The sequence below is a fragment of the Acartia tonsa genome, chromosome 6, assembly GCF_053477335.1.
Source record: "Acartia tonsa isolate MP-2025a chromosome 6, ASM5347733v1, whole genome shotgun sequence".
In the NCBI taxonomy this organism is placed as follows: Eukaryota; Metazoa; Arthropoda; class Copepoda; order Calanoida; family Acartiidae; genus Acartia; species Acartia tonsa.
In genome coordinates, this window is record NC_137265.1 from 23,240,042 (window position 1) to 23,262,837 (window position 22,796).

At 35.7% G+C, this 22,796-nt stretch overlaps 1 protein-coding gene across 1 annotated transcript; it reads left to right on the forward strand.

Moving 5' to 3' along the window:
- Positions 1 to 205: 205 nt before the first annotated feature.
- LOC145322155 (endoglycoceramidase-like) lies at positions 206 to 22,796 on the forward strand. Its single transcript, XM_080163963.1, has 18 exons — positions 206 to 359; positions 1,164 to 1,206; positions 1,720 to 1,843; positions 2,355 to 2,444; positions 2,865 to 2,899; positions 3,247 to 3,342; positions 3,748 to 3,904; positions 4,231 to 4,336; positions 4,702 to 4,790; positions 5,460 to 5,536; positions 6,099 to 6,222; positions 6,677 to 6,751; positions 7,057 to 7,127; positions 7,472 to 7,549; positions 21,057 to 21,141; positions 21,369 to 21,499; positions 21,815 to 21,924; positions 22,345 to 22,796. The coding sequence occupies exons 1-18, from the start codon at positions 274 to 276 to the stop codon at positions 22,529 to 22,531; spliced, it is 1,764 nt and encodes a 587-aa protein (XP_080020089.1). The 5' UTR covers positions 206 to 273; the 3' UTR covers positions 22,532 to 22,796.

Sequence of the window (22,796 nt, forward strand, 5' to 3'; positions counted from 1 at the left end):
AATAAGAATCTAGAATACATTTGATTACATTCGCCACCATCTTTTGTCTTTTCGACTACGGCTGCTTTTTCAAAAACTTTTGTTGATGGTTAATAAGAGCTGAAACAAAGCTCTGGTTGAAATATTACAAACATTTGTTTATGTAAAATTTGAATTTATGAAATGTTTTTTTTCTTCAGAATATTTATTCCTGTTAATGTAAACAAATATGATGTATGTAGAAAACATTATAAAAAGATAAGAAGTATAACAGATTAATTTAGTCTGTCAACAATGTTGGAAGTGACAAGAGTGAAGCTCTATATTATATTCTTGTTAGTTTCTCTGTTAAGTCAGTATGTTAATTCTGAACTACCAAGGTAAAAAGACTATTATCAGTATGGCGTCGAAACTGATTAATATCTGCTGGATTAGAACTGGTTCCCAGCCATACTGAAAAATCATGTATCTTATCGCATTACAGCCACTTTTTTACAAAACTAGTTTTAATCTTTAAATTTTTTATTCCAATATCCGAGGGAAGCCGTCTATAATTCGATGCGATAACTAACTATTATTAAAAAGATAATTATAACTAGGGAATAGTTATTAATTGCATCGTATTATAGACAGCTTTCCTCAAATTATAAACTGGTATTATTAATTTATGTATATTATATTATAGCTCAGAGCTGTATCTAATGCAGCGGATATTAATTGGTTTCGAAGTCATACTGGAATAGTATTTTATCGCATTGTTTTATAGACAGATTTTTGAGGATAGTAAAGAAGTATTGATAATGTGTGTATGTTATTGGTATAAAATTGTCTGTAATTCGATGCTATACATGATTTTTCAGTATGGCTGAAAAACGGTTCTAAGCCATCGGTTATTATTAGGTTTCAAAGGCATAATGGATTTAAAAAGTGATTGAAATTTGTAAAATTAAATATGATATTCAACTCCCTAAATTTAACTTTCATAAGAAAAGTATTTAATTAGGTGGATTTAGATTTACTCTTTCCCTAAATTAGCTTAAAACCTGCAAGGGACCAGAATAGAACTTTAAAAGATATCAAATAATATCCAAATTATCCGTTTACAAGATCTTACTGCACACACAAAACAGACAGGCATAATTCCAACTACTTTAATATTGAGGTTTTTATATAAACTATTTTAGAGTTGGAGTAAGAAATGGACGATTCTACTCCAAGGATGATAACAGGGAAGAAGTGATTTTAGAGAAGAAAAATAAATACCTTTATAAAAAAACATGTTTTTAAAAAAGAATACTGACGCTCCTAGCCTCTAGGGGCTCTGTATTAGAACAAGCAAAAAAATATCTTCAAATCAGGCAAAGACTTAAATCTGAAAATTAAATAGTCTGTAACCAAAACAGGACCTATGTGAAGCCCAACTAAGATAGAGATCCCAATTTAGTAGTTATTGAGATCCTAAGCTTTAGACAAAAACCCTTTAATAGGATATTGAAGTATTGTAACAACATTGAATACAAAGATAGGCCATTAGACTAAGAAAGATTTCTTTGTTAAACTCCAAGATGAAAGTGTCTTTCAATCCATGAATTCCTGATATGTTATCACTAGTAACAGTTAGTTGAAGTAGCCAAGAATAAATTTTTGATTGAACTACATTTGTCTACAAGTATTATCAAATTATGCAATAAAATGTTCAATGATATTGCTAAAACTTTAAAATCACTTGATAACCCTAAAAGAACCTTGATGTTCCGTGGGATAAATTCAGTAGTGAAGCATTTCCCCTGGTATGATGAAAAGCTGCTGGATCCTGTCAGGCAGCAACAGCTACAGGACTGGGGTTTCAATGCAGTCAGACTAGGTAACTTACAGGAAGCTTTTTATATTGTCTGTGAAAAATGACATCATACTGGCCTACCATTGATCAATTAAAATGTATACTGACCTGTCATTGATAATTTAGTCTGTGGATTGGCCTATCATTGGTCAATTGTATTTCATTTTATTTTCTTTATAGCCACTATAAGGAGCTTCAATTTACAGCAACTCTACATGTACCATATGTAGGTCTGTCTGTATGTAATGATTCTAAATTCCTAAATGCTATTTCCTCCAAAATGCAGCTGGGGGATTTAATGCGGTTAGACAAGGTTTCTTACAGTAGTACAGGTACTCTACACGTTGGTCGGTATGTAAAGCTAATTATTTTTTGTTACAGTTAATGCTGTTAGGCTAAGTATAAGAAATAAAACACATACTAAAAAGAAGCACCTACTAAATTTAAAAGATGTAACGAATTTTAAAAAGTCTAAATGAAGTTTGTTAAAAGAATTGATGTTGTTGTATTGTTCATTCGTACATTTTGTTATCAGGAATGATGTGGTCTGGCCTGGAGCCAAGCGAAGGTCAAATCAACGAAACATATCATCAGATAATATCACAAACTGTGGATGGATTAGCAGGTACGTTAGCAATGTGGAATAGGAGAGACGAATTTGTTGTCAATTTAGCATGCTATTATGTATCTCATTTATTGGTCAGTTTGTTCATCCAGTATGAGGGGATGGGATTGTGTAAAAGAAATGGATGTTGGTTATAGTTATTTTAGCCAGTTACGAGCATCACTTTAGCTACTTAGCTGGTATCACATTAATGTGAAGATTTGCTTTTCTTATAGTAATTGTATCTACCCATTAAATTTTATGCCTTTCTACAATAATTACAAAACTTGGATAAATACATATTTCAACTTTTATGTCATTCAACCTACTATATTTCTTTGATTACTTATTTGCAATATGTGTATTTGATACCACATTAAACATTTTAAATTTTAAAAACACAGTATATTTTGTGTTGATAATTACAGATTCATATTTTAGAACATGGAATTTATTCTTATCTGGATATGCATCAGGTTAGTGTTTACAAACTTTATAATACTGATAAAATAAAAGCGAGGGGGTAATTCCATACCTTTAAGTTCTTAGTATTAGGGGCCATTTCTTTAAGAGAATATACTTACCCTTCTTGTAAATTAAGAAGAACCTGCTAAAACTGGAAAGGATAATCTTATTGGTTCAATGGGTATCAGGATCTTTTGGAAGTGTATTAAGACACATAATGAATTTTTGTACATTATCTCTAGGAAGTTTACATTTTCTTTAAGTTATATCAACCTACCCAAAATTTTTAATAAAAGTTATGCAATATTTTCAGAAATGTTTTAAAATTGCCATATTTAAGATAAATAATTATTTTTAGGACGTTTTAACTGCCACTGCCGAATATTGGGGAGTGCCTGAATGGGTTGCAGCTAAAATGGATCCTCCAGAACACCCATATCCGTGGCCAATGAAGGTATTCCTAAAATGCTAAAAAAGAGATTGAGTCTGATCCATTTTGATGAATAAAATACCATGTTTAAACAGTTGTAACAAAATCAGGGAGGGAGAAGACATTGGGCTGTTTATTACACTAGTCCTCACAGTTTTATAATAATGTTTTCTTATTCGTTAGTTCGACAACTTCAGCGAATTTCCTTTGTCTAAACGTTTTAACCAATAATTGTAAATAATCTACAGAAGATGTAATTATTTGTATCATCATTGGGGATGTACATAAATTTATCGGCAATTGTCCTATTCCGTTAGATCCCTGCAACTCTTAGTCACCTATTATATCGTCAGTAGATTACAATCTAAAAAATTCTTTAACACGATGCCATAAATAACCATAATATTAATTTAATTTCTTTTCTAACAGGACACATCTGGCTACTCTACCTGGGCTTGTGGTTACTTCACACAGGAAATATCCAATGCCTTCCAACAGCTGTACACCAGAGATGACCTGATGGATCACTTTGCCAACTTCTGGAAACATGTCACTGAACGGTACATGGACACCACTGCTGTTCTAGGTATATTTCATTGTAGCAATGGATATACAATATTTATGGATATAATGACAGGAGAAAAATTGTCGCCAATTTAGGTTGCTAACATGGACATAATTTATTTGTCAGTTCGTTCATCCAGCAGCAAGGGAGGGGATGGTTATTTTAGCTGTTTCAATTCATTACTTTAGTGTATAGAGAACTGAATATAGAGCAGTATTACAGACAGAAAAATTAACAAAAAGACAGACAGACGTATCCCACTATAGGGTATAATTTGGGCTACTAAAAGAATTTTAAGAAATTTTATTGGTAGTTGAAGTTTAGGGTAATATCTTGTCATTTTTTAGGATATGAGCTTATGAATGAGCCATGGACTGGAGATATTTACCAGGACCTGAGCCTTCTACTTCCAGGCAATGCGGGTGGTAAGCTGCTGGAACCATTCTTTAACAGGTACAAGTTAGTTATTTTTTGATCTAATTAGAAATTATTTCTTTATACTAATGTATTCGCCTCATTAGGTTTGGCCGCCTATAAAATTTTTTGTAAGTTTTTTTCCCATGGTTATATCACTTAGGAGGGTTGGCGACCACATGTACAGGATGAAAACTAAAATTGAGATATTAACAGGTTTTATTTTTCTCAAGTTGCCCATTATACATTTATATTAAACAGAGCTGGATCTTTAAATCATTTTAGTGGTGAGCCAGATCGGGGTGAGCTAACTTTCCACCAATGAGAGCACAGCATTTTATGAAACCCCGATCTGGCTCACCACTAAAATGATTTAAAGCTCCAGCTCAGAACAAATTATTTAGAGCCAGTGATGCTATAAGATCCCTTGACAATGAAACCCTGATTTTCTGGGAGCCAACTACATATGCTTACATTGCCGACCTTGATCCAGGTTAAACTTTTATTATAGGGCAACATATTGTAATTTGGCAGTTGTAGTTGCATACTTAAAGAAACACAATAAATGCTTTTACACGACAACAGCATGAACTTATTGTTCTTATTTAGGACTGTTGTTGATGCTTAACTCAGGACTCAAATTTACAGCAATTAAAGGACTTTTTACCCGTTTTTAATCTAGCCCTATCAAAAAAGGATGTTCTTGAAGATTACCTGATGACTCATTCCAACAGCATGTACTCATTGTTCTAATTTAGGACTTTATACAAAGGGCTGTTCTTGATGTTACCTAAAGGATCAAATTTACAGCAATGAAAGGACTTTTCCTTGTTTTATCTAGGAGTATTTACAAAGGCTGTTCTTGAAGCTTACCTGATGACTCATTTGCATGTACTGATTGTTCTAAATTAGGACTTTATATAAAGGACTTTTTACCTGTTTTTGATCTAGTACTATTAAAATTTCACAAAGGCTGTTCTTGAAGCTTACCTAATGATTCACATCAACAGCATGTACTAAGGGTTCTAATTTAGGACTTTATACAAATAGCTGTTTCTAATGCTTACCTGAAAGCCCAAATTGACAGGAATGCTGTTCTAGTTGGGTATGTAACAAAGGCTTTTCTTCAAGATTACCTCATAACTGAATGTTCTGATTCTAGGGCTATTCACAGAGGCTGTTCTTGATGCTTATTTAGCAACACATAATATCAGCATATTCTACCCAGTTTTAATCAAGGTAGTATTATATTTTTATAAAACCTTTATATAAGTGTTTCCCTCTTGAGAATGTAATGATTCTTGTTATAAAAGCAAATTTGGACTAATTATAGAATCAGTACAAAAGAAGTTAAATATTTGATGATTACATTTTATGTTTTGAAAAACAATGTTGTTTACAATTTAAACTTACGCACGTGTCATTTCATTATCTTACACTTTACAAGAGATTAAAAATCTTCTTTATTCAATTAAATATGAAAATCTAAATTTAGCATGATGTAGCTAAGATTCTATTTTGAAAAGCTTAAGTGGGCCTATCTTGAAATACTTCACACACCCATCCTCCTTCACAAAAATCCTAAAATTGTATAACTATTAAAGATAACAACTATGGTATACAATATTGAGGTCATAGTTATTGTTTAGAAATAATACCCTTCAATGTCAGAAAGCTTATTAAATTTCCAAATTTAACAAATTTAATAGATTTGTTTCTGCTTGATAATAATAATGGCTCTTAACTGTGCTGATGGTTTTATAGAAAATTTAAAAGAAAAAATATTTGTATTTTTTCAAAGGCATGTGGTGAATTAGCAGATGATGCAAAAGTAACAATTCCTGATGAATTTGATGTTCTTACAATTGTCAATCAATTTGGTCATCATGATGGTATGCACAAATCATCTAGAAACAAATATTTAGGTGAGGGAAAATATTTAATATCCTATTATATAAAGTAGTAAGGTTTTTTTTGTCTGTAGCAAAGGATCTAGCTAACCGCTGGACCGATATGCATCTGCTTCTTATAAATCCAGAAAGATTAGGAGGATAACTCAATCCTCCCAAGAAAATTCATCCATAAAAAAATTACCCCTGTCCCTAAAACTTTTCTCTTTTCCTTTTTCAAACTATAATTGAAAAAGAAGGGAAGACTTCCCGAATTCACCATTTCTTCAAGTGTCCTTAGAGGCCTCTAGGAGTGGCGTCGCCGTTAGTAAAAATAAAAACAGTAAAAACAATATTAGGGAAAGTTACAAAATTATAACCTATTAAAAAGTTAAATTATTTTGCAATTGCTAAAAATGATTTTTCACTAAACTTAAAAATAAAAGATTTTAAAGAAATCAAAACGAAATAAAATTTTTATTAATTCTAGTAAACCCATCAGAAAATACCCATGAACTGGATTCCAAGCCCAGCCTTTTTGGACCTGGATTTACTGCACCTCCGGGTAAAGCATTACATATTAAAAAAATTATGATTGTATATAATTACTGCAGCAACAACAGGCTTAAGACACTATGTACAGCAGTATGTAAAAAAATTAAGTTATTCTCATTCAATGTCGAATTATATCTGGGTATCTGTATTCAGTTTCTGTGCTATAAAATTTCTTTATAAACCCATGTAAATTTTAATCCAGAGAAATTTTTGGGTTAGTAAATTTTTTCTATTATTTTCTACCACCAAAATTTGATTCTGCACCATCAAAAAGACCTTACATTTGGTTTTAATTAAAGCAATTATATAATACAGGTGGTCCTGAATACCTGGATAGGACTGTCCTGTCTTGGCACTATTATTGCTGGGCTATTGGCTATGGAGAGGTAATAATCTTTTCTCGTATTCATTTGAATCCGGTGCACGTGGATAAGAACCAGTTCTCATCCATACGAAAAAACTATGTCTAGCATCGTATTTTATCCAGCTTTCTACGAATACAAAAATGTACAATTATAAGATTAAAATCAGTTTTTTTAGCCCCGAGGTGCCGCGAAAAGCTGTTTATAATACAATGCGAGAAATAACTATTAATGATTATCCAACATAAAGATTGAAGTTTTTAGTTGAATTAGTTTTTTTGTGTCAACTCTAATGTATACCCTTTAAGATGCATAAACAACTAACAAACTCGAATTATTTTGGATAAATCTAAAGATCCTTTCTTAAGAACAATGAAGATTTCGATCCTGTACTGCGGGCAGGATGTGATACATTCCTGGGACCTATGGCCTTTAGAACAGTCCAGGTAAACTAACTATTTTTGCCTTTCTGGAATCTGTAACTTTTTTTTTTAAAGATTAGGTAACTAAGGGTGCCTAAAATCAAGCTCTTAGAACATTTCAGGAAACTAAGAATTCCATACCTTCTTGGAACTTTAGAACAGATCAGATAAAGAAACATGGTACATTGATGTGAGTTATGGTATACATTGAATGTTTAACCTTCTTGGGACCTAGTAGCTCTATAAAAGTTAATAAAAACTAAGATTCGCATATAATTGAGGGTTGAGATGTTCAAATAATTTAGAGTATTCGATTTAACTGTTATTATTTATTTACATATTGACGTATGAGGGGATGTACAGACAGACTGGAATACGAGTATAGAGTAGCTCCGATACAATTTAATAATCAATAATCTAACAAAGTATTTCTAAAAAATACACATTTATTAAACAATTAAAACTGGTTAGAAATAGGCAGATTAATGGGATTATTATTATAGGATAGATTTAATATGATATCAATCAAAGGCTTGGACGTCCTGTTTCTTAGTTAGGTAAGAAACGACGTACTTGAACACGTGGGAAATATAGATACCGCCAGCCTAGACATATAGGCTTGTATCTAACCGAATGCAGACGGGAGGAAGCGTATTCACTCTTTGGCCTGCAACAATCAACTAGCCCTCAACACAGCAGGATGGAGTATGGTGGCGGTTACAAGTGGAGGTCTGACTCAGCCAGAGAAGTATAGGAATGTGAACAGGGATAGGGATACATAAACTTGGGTGTTGATTACCACACTTGCCCCCTCTGAGGGAATATGAAATATTCCCTCACAGTTGACCTGCACGCCGGCTTCTGCGGGTTGATGTGGTACTCGCAGGTTCTTCGATTGCGGCCATAGCCCTCTCTACGATATCCACAGGATTGGGTTCAGCGGGAGTAGGATTTTCTGGAGCTGCTGGAGGCTCTGGAGCAACAGCATTCTGGAGGGCTAACATGCCCTCACAGGGAGCCGTGGCTACTGGATCTTCAGAGGCAGCGCCAGCCTGCGGATTAACAGGCAGATCAATTCCAGATGGAAAGAGCTCACTGATTTGAGCATCGAGCTCTGTGTCACTGTTTTCCTCTGCAGGATCCAGTACCTCTGGATTGCCTTCTCTATCGGTGGGCCTGTACTCATCAGAGCACTCAGAACCGCCATAATGGGAGATCAGCTCAACTCCATCATCATCTGGCCGGGGTACGTCCCCAGCGGGAAGGGATGCCTCTATGGTTGCCACATTCTGCCCAGGTACATTCATTACATTACAACGAGTATTAATATATTTAATTACCCTGTCAGAGTTTTGGTCCAACAGTCGACTAGTGGCCTCAATAACCGTGGTCATTCGTGATTTTAACTCAACGGTCGAGTCCTCAGAGACGGTGCGAATTTTATCGCGCAAAGTTTTGCGGTTCCGCAGTAATTCTGCGGAAATTTCAATAAGGCGCTTGCCATGTTGTATATATGCTTTCTCAACAAATGAAGCATTGCTAGCAATTTTAGTTTCCAGACTTCTCTGGAAGGGGAGAAGAGCTTCCTCCATTGCTTCTTTTACAGTGGAGGATAGGACTTTTTTCCATTCCTCAGCGGTCACCCAAAAAGCCTTAGGCTCACTTTTGCTTTCTGCTAATGTCTCTTTCTTTTTAGGGGGTAATGGAGGCGGTTGAATTTCCACCTTAGCCTTTTTGGCTACTGGGCCGCCGCTGCCTGTTGGTGTTGGCGGACGTTTTTCTACCGCTTTTGGGGCAGATTTTACGGCGACTACCTCCAATTCAGGTGAGGCACTACGTTTTGGTGGCGATTCCACCCGATTTTTTTGCGGTTCCCCTCCCCTATTTTGTTCCATTAGAGGCCTGGTTCTAGGCCTGGCTTTATCGGAATATTCGTTGGCTTCTAAGTTTTTAGCCTGCCGCAATTTTTCTTGCAAGTCTAGGAGTTCCTTTGGAACATCTTTTCTCGCGGTGCGGTAAACGTGGATTGATTTTGAGACACATTGCAGTTCACTGAGGTTTTCAGGGTTGCGCGGCGGTTTTACACGCGGCTGATACCTGTTTTCATCAGGTTCATAGTAGGCTTCCTCAGGGCCGCCCTGGGGATAGCCATGATTGCTGTCATAGTAATAGTCCTCTTCATTGTAAAAGGGGGCCTCTTCATATTCTCGACGGTATGAAGAGTGACCGGCCCCATGGGAGTGGTGAAAACCCCTTGAAAAATTCCGCCTGGGATATCCTAAAACAAAAATAATAAACTTAAAATTAAGGGTCATTAATTCCTTATACCGAATAAGGAAATATTTTTACAAAGACGACCTTTAGGGACGACAATCTTATAGGTATATATGCTTGATACAGGTCGTCCGTTTTTGAGGGGATTAGTTTTCCCCATTATTTGTAAAATCCCGCAATTCATGTGTTTCACTCGTACCTCCTTCTTTGTACGCGTGAATTTTGGTGCAGGCTAATATGTAGATAATAAAAGCGACGCATAATAACGACCCTATTCCTGTAAGGATGGCTGCTACTACAAGCACTATATGATACCAAGTACTGGATAGAAAATCAACCACCTTATGATACGTTTGAATAAACCAGGAGTCAGTTATTTTTACTTCAAAATTATTGGAGTCTGCGGCAAGTTGGCTGAGGTATAGTTCCTCGGCACTTTCTGAGAAATTAGTTTTTTCTAGGCTTTGCCAAGAATGATATAGAAATAAGCTAATCGGTTTATCCATAAGATATTGATTTACATTTAGTATTTGCATACCCTGCCCTTGATTACCAAGGAATTTTCCTTGGTACAAATGTAAGAAAATTGGGTTTTCGGCACATTTAGTCGGGGTTAAATGGGTGGTATTAACCAATCTGCGTGAAAATGGTGATATTCCCATAGTCTTATTATTGATTGAAACCGAAAAATGATCCACAAAACAGGGTAAATTTTCTCCCAAAGAAACATTGATTTTAAGACTATCGCACTGTATTACTAAATCCAGCTCACCGAGCGCCCTAACTAGTTTTTTACGATGAGTCTGAATACTGCTTTTAGACAGAAAATGGTTCTGTAAACAGCGAGTTTCGGGGACAATTAATTTGTTATATTGTTGGTAGGAATAGAAAATCTCTAGTGGTAACATATCATCTTTTTCTTTAGCGTTTAAGAGTGGGAAATATGGTTTTATAGAATTTGTGAACCATACCATTAAGTTATCAATATTAGTTTTGTAATAAAATAATTCGGGAATTAGACTTTCAAAATGTTTTTTATCTTTAAGTTCTAGTGCTAGAGTAATTTGGGGATCGATCACTAGATATTTTAGGGCACCCTGTTCTCCTTCAAATGTAAACAATGAAATATTAAAGATGTCTACCGTTCGCCAAGGAGAAGTGAATTTTTGTGCGCTATCAGTTTTATCATCTGAGATAATTCTATCGTAGCCTATTCTCAGATTGTGATCTAAACAATTGTTTCCCACCCAGTGACTGCCCAGGTAACAGCCCGCTTTTGTTTGTAATAATTCAACAGGCTCAGCCTGGACCCCTATTTGTTTTTCCTCAAATGTCCCAGGGATAAAAATGCCGTTAATGTTTACGCCGTTCCCCTCGCAGGCGGGGTCGATACCGTTAAGGATGTTGTTGGGGTAAGTAAGTGTCCCGTTTACCAGGAAACGCGTATATGACATCTGGTGTTCATACACTGAGACTGATTTCCCTTCAAAGTTAAATATTTTAGTTTTGGACATGGTGTAACAGTCTTCATAAGTTACGAGGTTCGGTATCTCTACAAGTGCTGGAGCAGCGAGGTGTATGTGGCTATATCTGCCACAATACCAGTAATGAGTACTGGTTCGGAGGTGGCAACGAATTCCAGGTATAATTTTTCTTTCAACCTTTTGCAGCAGGTGAAATTGTTTTTGTTCAATATTAGTAATATTAAGAAACGCAGCGCATTCAGAGATTTTCAAACGCGGATTTTCGTTTGTTACACATTGAGTCGCATCTATTTGTATTATTTCGGACGCATTTGATTTTGCCAAAATAATAAAAAGCCCCAAGAATCCCAAAATAAATTTACCTCGAGCTCCTGGTGCCTTTGCCAAATGATGCTGCATTTTATTTTTATGCTTCTCGTTTTTCTCTGAAATATGTTAATTAGTTAGTTTTAACATATATTTTTTTGTTTATTTTCGTTATTATACATACGTAGATTAAGCTATATACATTTGCCACCTTGGTTTTATATAATACATTTATATACATTTTATTTCTTCCTTTTAATTGGGTTATGCAGTCCGATTTGGACATGTATGCGGTTATCCCCCCCTTGTGACCTAGTTTTTCTTTCTTCTTCTAATATATACTTGGGTACTATGCTTTGTTTGTTAACGTTAATAACCTTTTCAGGACTGGATTGTTTGGGTCTTTGTGCGAAGAAAGAAGCCTCGGACGGGACGGTTTCTTCCAAGAAACTATTTTCGACGTGAATTTGGGGACCGGATGACCGATCTGCGCTAGGGGGTTCTTGGTCTTTGGGCTGTGACTCAAATGGTGAGTTTTTTTCCATTATATCCCCTCCCCCATCACAATCCACCTCCCCCTGGGGTAAATCCTGACTAGTTTCAGGGTTTCCTTCCATAAAATCGTCACCATCGTTATCTAGGTAGGTAAAATCGTCATTTTCCATACCTTTATTATCGTTTATTTCGGTTTGCCCGGTATTATCTATTGTTAAGGTTATTTCCTCAGACGGGACGATTTCCTCAATAGGAAAGACGTTAAAGGAAAGTGTTTCCCCCAATAATTCTATTTTAGAATCTATTTTCCGTATTTTATCTCTACTAACTACTTGGTTAGTTTTTATTGGATTTGATCCAAAGGGACTGAGCTCAAAAAGGGCCTCTGAGAATTTTTTTGTTACAATAAAAGGACCCCCATAGAAAGATTGCAATTTTTTACTGACCCCTATCTTGACTAGGTTAAAAAATGCAAAGACCACGTCGTTAACGAAAAGGGGAGATGAAGCCTTCCTAGATTTATTTTGAAACTCTAAATAGATTTTAGATTTTTTGGAAACCTGTGCAATAATTTCTTCCAAATTTTTTAGGTAGTTCAAGTAAGACCTGCAGTCAATGTCCTGCCTTTTCTGCAAGATTGGAGAAAAGAAATCAAGATTGAGAGTTGGTTGTCTGCCGAACATAAGGTAATATGGCGTATACCCCGTTCTTCTAGACGTACTAGAGTTAATTACAAAAGTGGTCAAAGCTAATTTTCTTGCCCAGTCTTTACTTTCGAATCGGTCATCGGATCTTAGACCTGCATAAATGCTTTGATTATGCCTTTCACATGGGTTGCTATTAGGGTTTCTTGGGGGAATAAGTTTAGTTTCGATACCTAGTTCCTCCATAACTTTTTTGAAAACTTCCCCAGTAAAATTTGTTCCCCTGTCACTTCTCAATGACCGAAATAAGCCGTAGATGGGTACCACCTGTTCAAGGATGACCTTCACCGTGCTTTCCACGGTGGCGTCCTTGATGGGGTGAGCGATAATGTACCTAGAGAATAGGTCAACAAGGATAAATATGTAGCGGACATGTTGTCCTTGAAAATAGTTAGGGGTTAAAGGACCGATAAGGTCTACGGACACCTGGCCAAAAATCTCGTGACTAATGGCTGAATGGGTGATAGGTTGCTTGTGTTTAGGTACCTGCCCTATTTTTCTTAGGCAGGTAATACAATTTTTGATGCGTGATTCGACAAACTTATTAATTCCTATAAGGAAGAATCTTTCATTTATCTTGCGTGTTGTTTCGTTAACCCCCTTGTGACCTATACTATTATTATGTGCCAATTCAAAAACTTTATTATATAATCCAATGGGTACGACGGGTCTTTCAATGAATGTTCCATTGCTAAGAGGTTGTCTAAATATTAGAAGTCCTTCCATAACGTATAAATGTTCTATTAATTTAAAAAGGACCTCTTTCCGGCCGGTTAGTTCAGCTTTTTCAAAGCTCGACAACTTCTTTTTTTCGAATATCCACCTACGAATTTCAGATAATACTTGATCTTTTTGTGTTTCAGATTGCCAAACATTGTTCACATCGACTTCCGAAGCCGAATGTAACTCAAAAATCTGGTCTTGGTATGGGCAATCCTGTTCATAAGGATCCAAGGTAAATGAGCTAGTACATTTTTCACAATCGGTTTCCTTATGTTCTTTGCATAAAAATTGCCCTCTAGATAGATTGTCGGCATTGCAATGGTCCCTACCCTTTCGATGAATTACTGTAAAGTCAAAACTTTGGATGAAGAAAATCCATCTCAAAGTTACACCATTTATTGTTCCTTTTTGCCATTTTTTGTAATGAACTAAGGAAATCGAATCTGTACGCACAATAAAGTTTCTGAATCTTAAATAATGCAGAAAGGTTTTAAGAACAAATACTAGACATGCTAATTCGCCTTTATAACTTGGATAATTTTTCTCTGCCCCGTTACATTTTTTGGAGCATATTCCAATAATTCTTTCTTCCCCCCCCTGGTTTTGGCTGAGAATTCCAGCGAAATAACTCGTAGAGAAATCTACGTCTACTATAAAGGGGTTAGGGTTATCCCACTGGGGATAGCCTTTACTTATAGAATTTGAGAACATATTTATGAAATTTTCCCAATCTTTTGATAGGGAATTGGTCCATTCGATAATTTTATCGTTTCTGTGTTCATCTAGGGTACAAGAATTTTTTGCATAGGATGGGAAATAGGCCCTATAATAATTGGAGAAGCCCAGGAAACGCTGGAGTTCCTTGCCTGTCCTGGGCCTGCTCCAATTTTTAATTTGTTCTAAATATTCGGGGTTCATTTTAAGTCCTTGGGAACTGACTATATGACCTAAATATGTACATTCGGATGTGAAAAATTTACATTTGGCTAGATTTAACTTAAGTTTTGCTATTTTTAGGACTCCGAAGAGTTTTCTGAGATGTTTCAGATGTTCCTCAACATTCTTTGAGAATATAATAAGATCATCAAGGTAAGATATTATAAATTCATATAAGCCAGGGATAAGGGTTAGGACTTTGTCCATCAAGTGGCAGAAAACACTTGGCGCGTTACACAGTCCAAACGGCAGTTTCTTGAAAAGATACTGCCTGTTAAGGGCTGTGAACGCGGTCAAGTGTTTACTTTCCTTCGAAATGGCTAGCGCATGGAATGCGCTAGTCAAGTCGAGGGTGGTAAATACATTACCAGTGCCTAATTTTTCTAAATTACTAGAAATCAGGGGAAGGGGCCAATTAATTTTTCGTGTTACACTATTAAGCGCACGAAAATCGATAACGAACCTAAGCTTGCCTTCCCCCCCAGCCGTCGGTTTTTTCTTTACCGCAAAGATTGGGGAGGACCACTCGCTGTAGCCCTCCTCAATGACGCCCCCCCTTAGCCAATTTTCAATTTGTTCTTTTAATTTGGCTTCGTATAATGGGTTTAACTGAATGTTTCTAGCCTTAATAGGTTTAGCCCCGGGGATCAAGTCTATTTTATACTGTAAGAGATCACAGTTACCGATATCGGCATCGTCAGCCGAAAATATATCAAAATGATCAAGGCATAATTTTACTACCTTTTCCTTCATCCCTGGGTTATTTTTGATAAGATCACTATTTTCTAAATCTAATTTTTCTTTAATGAATTTAATTCTTTTAAGAAGTGTAGTTCCTGATAATTCATTTATTTGATTAATACTTTTATTGCAGGAATTTGGGGAATCTGATTCGAATTCAAAGCAATATCCAACTTTAACGTTATCCAATAAGGTAATATTTTTTCCTGCTAAATTAACAAAATTTACCCAACATTCTCCCTTCTCATTTACATTATAAATACCCTCCATAAGCATTAAGCCGTTATGGCTTGTCATTTTAGAATTATTTGGGGATATATACAGCTTCCTATTTTTCTGATGAATAGGAATTGTTATCACCGTTGTATTCCCCCCCGGCAAGAATGTTGTTTTCTTTGCTAATTTTACGCATGTTTTATTTTGTTTTAATGTCCCAGTACCCCCCTGGTTACTCCAATTTATTCCCGGGATAAGGGAGTTTTGTTCCGTATGAACATTATTTGTAGGAATTAATGGTATGTTTTTACTTTCTTCAACTATATTAATTGTTGAATTTTCTATGGGGATTTGCTCGCCAGTGGGGAGCTCGAAGGAGAACTTATCTAGTAATAAATTAATTCGATTAACTTTGAGAAATTCATATCCTAGATTTATAATTTTAGAAGTCGTTTCAGGGATGTAAAACGTTTCTTCGAATATTTTATCTGACCCATCAAAGCTGAATTTTAAACTTACATGTCCTATGATATTTACTGGTTTTAAATCTACAGACAGAGCGCTAAGATTGGCGGGGGTGAATGTGATTTTGTTATCATCTAAGATTTCTCTAGAAATAAGGGACCTAAAGTTGTTTCCTGTATCCACTAAAGCGTGTTGCAGGAATTCCCCCCCCACGGGATTAAGAACTTTTAGTTTTGCACAGATAGGCATAATAAAATAAATTATATTTTTAGTCGAAGCCTAAGATGCATATTTTCCAAGATCCCCACCTCAGCGGTTAGACGATGGTAATCCTCACACAGAGACTTCCTGTGTTCCAGGTATAGTTGTCTGTCAAAATTTTTTAAATAATGAAATGTTTTAACAATAAGGTTAATTGTTAAAATAATTTTGTATAGCTTTCTGGGTTTCATTAAGTTTTTTATCAAGCGCTTTTCAGCTCCAGAAATGTCTCAATAAGCATGAGAATGTTAATAGTTCTAAAGAAACTACTTAATTTTTATACGGGTCCTTATTTATATACTTGGATATATGATAGAAACCTATCGGAATAAAACTGAACTAAAAAGTTTTAAAAGGTTGAAGGGCTACAAAGTAGCTTAAAAATAAGTGTTCAGCTTGCAACTAACAAGACATTAAAAACAGACTGACTTATTTTTTGACTTACATCTGTATTTATACAAAATATAGTGTCATTAGTCAGTATCTGATTCACGATACAAATAATTTAAGGTTAGCGCTAAATTATAGCTCAAAAATTATTAGATATGGTTAATATAATAAAGAGGGTCAATGATGACTGGTTTATTATTCTGATATTGTTAGTATTTATACTTAATTTTTCCACCTATGGGGTAGAACAAGCTTATATATATTTACTAGAGTATAATTAATGCTGAAATCAGCTTAAAAAAATAGGATGTGGTTTGTAGTAACTGCTTTGATAGTAACTGGCCTCGATTAATAATGTGCATTCACTTTTATATAGACTTTTTATTCCACTGGTAATCCTAGCGGAAGCTAATAGAACTAACTTTATTTCATTCTGCTAGTAATCCTAGCGGAAAATAATTTAATCAAAATGTTTTAAGATTTTATTAATCACATCTTAAGTGATTAAGGATTTTAATTTTTAAATGCTGCTTGGTTGCAGCTCAAAAATGAGTAAATGATAACAACAAAGAACTGAAGGACAACTGAATTAGATTTGAAAATTTGCTTGTATTTATACAGATTTTCCATAGACCCCCCCCTACTTAATCTTATCATTTACTTATACGGACCGCGGTAGCATTCTAGGCGACATCTTTCGGATACATAATAAATTAAATATAGTTCTATTATTGTCACTGTACAAAATGCAATAATATTTATCCATATGGATAAGTTATTATACATAATTGCTGAAATATTTCAGCTACAAAAATCAGAGGCTAAGAGTGAGCAACTCTCAGATAAAATTGATACTGAGGGTTCAACTCAAGAATCATTGTTTATATACAGATAATGCGCTTAAGTTCCCCTAGCGGTTAAAAATTGAACTAGAATGTTTTAGACTCAATATATATACATTCAAAATATACGGTATTTACATTTTAGATAGATCATGCGATATTAAAAATAAATACTACTAAATAGAAAATAGGTATTCACTTATTAGCTTCTTGATAAAGACTATTAGATTTTTAAAAATGGAAATATTAAGTGCATGTGAAATGCTCCTCAGGTTACTTCCCTATTTCCCCCAATTTCCTGTATCAGCTACATTTGGATAGGGAAAGGAGGGGGGAGGAGTTTATTTTGTGTTGCTTAGTCAGACTTAATAACAATAATTTGTTTTATTTTTTCGCGCCAAAGCATTGCTTGGCAAGGGATATTTGATATTAAGGAATTTGCAAGCTTAGCTTGGCATGGGATATTTTGTTTATCTTTCATATCAAAATATGAAACTCATTCAGCAAATTTTTATTTTCTGGGATAGGGACAATTAATATCGCATAAATCCGCTTTTACATTTAGTGGACATGATTTTTAACAATCGCTTGTACATATTTATCTATTTCAGATTCTTCGCTGGCTTCCTGATCCATTTGGTTGATAGTTTTACGCGCATACTGCTCAGGTATTTTATTACTATTACTTGGAGCTTTTCTAGGCGTGAATTTACTCCGTGTTTTACCAAAGCGGGACTCAGGATTTGGGGGCTCCCCAGCTTTCTTTTTGTTGCAATTTTGCACTACATGGCCCGGGATATTACAATGCCAGCATTTAATATTTTTACTCCTCCCATTAAAGGCTCCTATAACGCCCTCGATTTGATCCCAAGCAATAGGATCGTCTTCATGATCTACCCAAGAGGGAACCTCGTCAGGTTCTTCGGTTAAGTTTTCCTTATACATTGCCGTGTTAGTGGGGATATTATCTTCGATAATGCTGATTATGGGTTGTTTTTTCGTTTCCGCAGAATTTTTAGGTAGGAACATTTCCATGGCTTGAGAATAGCAAGCCGAAAGGTTTTCCTTGCTAATATGGCCAGACCCATCCCAGTTAACGTATCTCTGTCCGAGATTAATAAGTTTATTTAAGTAAGCGTTGTAATCGTCCAAAAATTGCATACTCTCAACATAATTGGCCATGTCTATGGCAAGGTTGGTATACAGCAGATTTTTGCTAACGTTAAGATAGAATTCTTTCCACTTCTTTTTAGGTATGAGGCCAGGATTCATGAGTTTGAACACCCTAAGTTTGTTTTCAAAATAGGTGTCAAGGGGTTGATTAGTCTCCTGTTTTAGGTTGTAGAAGTACTGAGAGGCTACTTCTGGATCCGAGAAAGGAGTGACCAGCCTCCTAATCATCAGGTAATAACTTAAAGCAGATAAGGCCTGATTTCTTTCAGGCGTAATTAAGTCTCCTAATCGTTCCCCTCTAGAGTCATAAATTCGCTGGTATAAAATATCCTTAAAAAGAATTGGGTCACAGATTCTGTATGTCTTTGCAACCCTCCACATATTAGAAAAGAAGTTATCAAAGTCAGCCCTACCGTCCCACCTAGGGGCATCCCTCGCAAAATCGGAATCCCATTTTTGTCCCTTAATAAAGCATTCTTTAATAAAGTCATCGTCGGCGGCGCTAGTTGTTGCCGTTGCGGCTGTGCCTGTGTTTGGCGTATTTCTTGTAGAGGGTCTTGTTGCTACATTGGGTGCAGACCTTGTAGGTCTACGGAGGGGTTCTAACGATTTAATCCTATCAGGGATAAAGGGAATCCTTTCTAGTAAGGTTTTTTCATATTCAGTTAGAGAAGTTTCTCTTACATTCATCCAATTGTCATTATCCGCCGGACCTATAAAGCCTACAATTGAATAGGCCATACAACCTGGGGCTGTCATCCTATCCTTGGCGACCCATTCAACCACATTTATCTTTTGCTGGACCGATATCCGGTCATAAAAAGTGGCATTAATTGAATCATCACCTATGGTGTTAAAATGAGTCATGTTAAGACTTTCGTTTAACGTTTTTTCCGCAAACAGTGGGCCAAGATTTCCGTCCGCTGGGAGTTTTGATACTCGGCGTTTTAGATCTAAAATGTCGGTGTCGGCTAATAATCTGCGATGTGATTCTGTGTCCTTAAACCCTGCCCATTTTGTTTCTAATTCGAGCTGCATAATCTCGGATTCTTGTTTTATTAAATCTCTATAATGTGACGAATATTCGTTTAACTTATCATTTAACGCTTCCGATATGAGATCTTTGATTTTTTCAGGGGAAAGCGGGTCAGCCTGCTGCTGCTGCTGCTGCTGCGAGGTACCAGAGACGGCCGGAGCCGGCGGAGGCGGCGGTTTGGTTTTATCAGTTTCACCTTTTTTATCGGTCATGGTGCTGGAGTGTAGTGTTCGTTAACACTGATTTGTCTACCACGAAACTTTTTAAGAACTTGGGAATATCCCTTTCTTCCTGTTTTAAGGAGAAAATATGGAAATGTGTGAAATTAAATACTAGTGTGAAAATAAAAGGCGGGTTCCTTTTTATCTTTATTTGGCAGTTTGCCACGAAATAATTATTATAAATATTCTGTAACAAATTGTTACTGTAAACCGTTTCCGTGAATAAACTTAGTTATCAGGAAAATATTAATTTCACTTTGCAATCGAAGCTACTTTACAATTTAATTTTGTCTGTACGCTAATTATCTAAACCTTCCCCCCTCAAAAAATGAGTGGTAGACAAGACTGCGCCAAAATGACGTATGAGGGGATGTACAGACAGACTGGAATACGAGTATAGAGTAGCTCCGATACAATTTAATAATCAATAATCTAACAAAGTATTTCTAAAAAATACACATTTATTAAACAATTAAAACTGGTTAGAAATAGGCAGATTAATGGGATTATTATTATAGGATAGATTTAATATGATATCAATCAAAGGCTTGGACGTCCTGTTTCTTAGTTAGGTAAGAAACGACGTACTTGAACACGTGGGAAATATAGATACCGCCAGCCTAGACATATAGGCTTGTATCTAACCGAATGCAGACGGGAGGAAGCGTATTCACTCTTTGGCCTGCAACAATCAACTAGCCCTCAACACAGCAGGATGGAGTATGGTGGCGGTTACAAGTGGAGGTCTGACTCAGCCAGAGAAGTATAGGAATGTGAACAGGGATAGGGATACATAAACTTGGGTGTTGATTACCACAATATATATCATGCATAACAGCTTTTTCTTCCTGTATAAATTTTTTTTCTTGCCTCTTTCTCCTGGGAAAGGGCACTTGAATTAGGGGGCAGTGCCACTTTTTAACAGAATTTGGCACATGCCAACCAAATGCAACTTTGACAAACAGCACAGAAAGGATTATATTTTAATACTACAAGGAAGGGGTTTTAATAATTTGGTAATGGCTTTATAGCCATTTATAGCCGAAGCTACACTAAAGTTCGAAATGTCCGTCTGTATGTCTGTTCAGGTGTTTGTAAGGTCTGAGATCTAATATACTTGGTACGTTGGTACATATATTAACTACATTTCTTGTTCTCCTTCTATTTTTTGACAACAGAACATCTGTTGTATGACTCTGTTTGTACGTTTGTCTATCCACAATTTATTGCTTTGCTCTTTATGGATGTATTTTTTTCTGTAAAGGAACGAGCAGTTGAGCTGGGTGGTAGTGCCACATTTTTAACTGAGTTTGGCATTTGCGAACCAAATGCCACGTTGACGAACAGCACAGGAAAGGATGATTATGTTCTTGAATTTATTAAAAAACTAAATTTACAACAATAATAAACATGCAATTGTTGTATTCAAATTATTGAAATTGCATTTTATTGAACGTTTTAAAACAAACGCAATTTTGAAGCTTATTATAGGTTAGTTTAGGTTAAGTTTAAGTTAAAATTATCCTACAAGGAAAGTACCTTAAAAACTAAAAAAATAAAAAATAATCCTTGGCATCAGGATATCTGGAGTGTCTGACAGTTCTGGACCTGGCTGACCAGCACCTGCAGAGCTGGAGCTACTGGGATACTGCTGGAGGCGGAGTTTTCTGGGACAATGCGGGTCAACCTTTGCTTGATAGAGTCAAGGCATAGATATCTATAAACATTGGGGGCATCACTTAGTAATTGAAGACCTTTTTAACCGCCCCCCCCCCCCCACCCAAATATTATTTTAGGTTTATTTCGTTGGTTGGCTATACCTTATTCCTGCTAACTCCATTATTCTATTCTCACAACCAAAAACTTATTTTTAGCTCCTACCCTATCCATACTGGTTACTATCCCTGAGTGGCTTCTCTAACCTTTACTTGCCTTAAGTATTGGCAAGCTAATCATGTTTAGCTTGGTTTCTCTAAAGATAAAAATTTTCTGGTGATTTATCATAGATATCTACTCCTGTAGGTGTTTACACGGCCGTATCCGCCAGCCACCGCGGGTATTCCCCGTAGGATTCAGTTCGATGCAGAGTCCAAAGAATTTGTCTTTGAGTTTGAACCAGATTTTACTATCACAGGGACATATTACATTTAGAAATTTACAAATCTTGTATGTTGAACTGTTTGTTTCTCTTAAATCTTTCCAGTGCAGTGCATTTGCATTTGTCATACATCATAAGGTTTTTAAAAAGTCATATTGCAATTAATTTGATTGTTATCTTGCTCTTTGCTACGCCAACTATGAACAACTCGTTCTTGTTATAAAATTGTCTAATTTCATTTATCTAACTTTTCTTGAAAAGTCTTCCCATTATGTACTTTATTACCTATCCTAGTTAATAAAAGAAGTAAAATAAAACAAATAATATACAATATACAAGAACGAGCGGTTTCTCCAAGAAGTGCCAAGAAGAGGGGAGGAAGGGGCAAGTTGTGCTCACAAGGCTTCTAGGCACTTTGTTAGAAAGCACCAAAAAATGTAAAATGTCCTCCATTAGAAGCCCCGACTGTTATCTACGTACCCTCGCTAGTGTATGACACTGGTTTCGAAGTGCTTGTAGCTGATGGTGTCAACTGGTCTATGGCTGGGGATGGTGGAGATCAGTTTATTGAAGTTACAGTGTCACAGGACTTTGCAGAGCCCAAAGTATTTCTGTCTATCATTCCAAAAATAGATTTGTAAGATGTATCTTTTGCAATGACCCCTTTTTTAGCAAACAAAAACATGTTTAGTAAAATTTGGCTTTCTAATTTAAGCTGTTAGAAGATTTGCTTTAATATTCAAAATAGTCATATTATACATTTTTTTAGGTTGTAAATACTAAAAAGCCCTTTTTTCGGCTTTTAACAATTTTTTGCCAAATGTAGTTTTAATCATGTACAAAAACAATTTTATAATGTATATTTATTGCAATTAAAATCTTAAAAATAAATTATTGTGTACTTCT

Coding starts and splice junctions, on each gene's coding strand:
- LOC145322155 (XM_080163963.1), top strand. CDS start 274: ATGTTGGAAGTGACAAGAGTGAAGCTCTATATTATATTCTTGTTAGTT. Junction 2,445..2,864: donor AACTGTGGATGGATTAGCAG/GTACGTTAGCAA, acceptor TTCATATTTTAG/AACATGGAATTTATTCTTAT. Junction 7,550..21,056: donor TGGCCTTTAGAACAGTCCAG/GTAAACTAACTA, acceptor TTTTCTGTAAAG/GAACGAGCAGTTGAGCTGGG.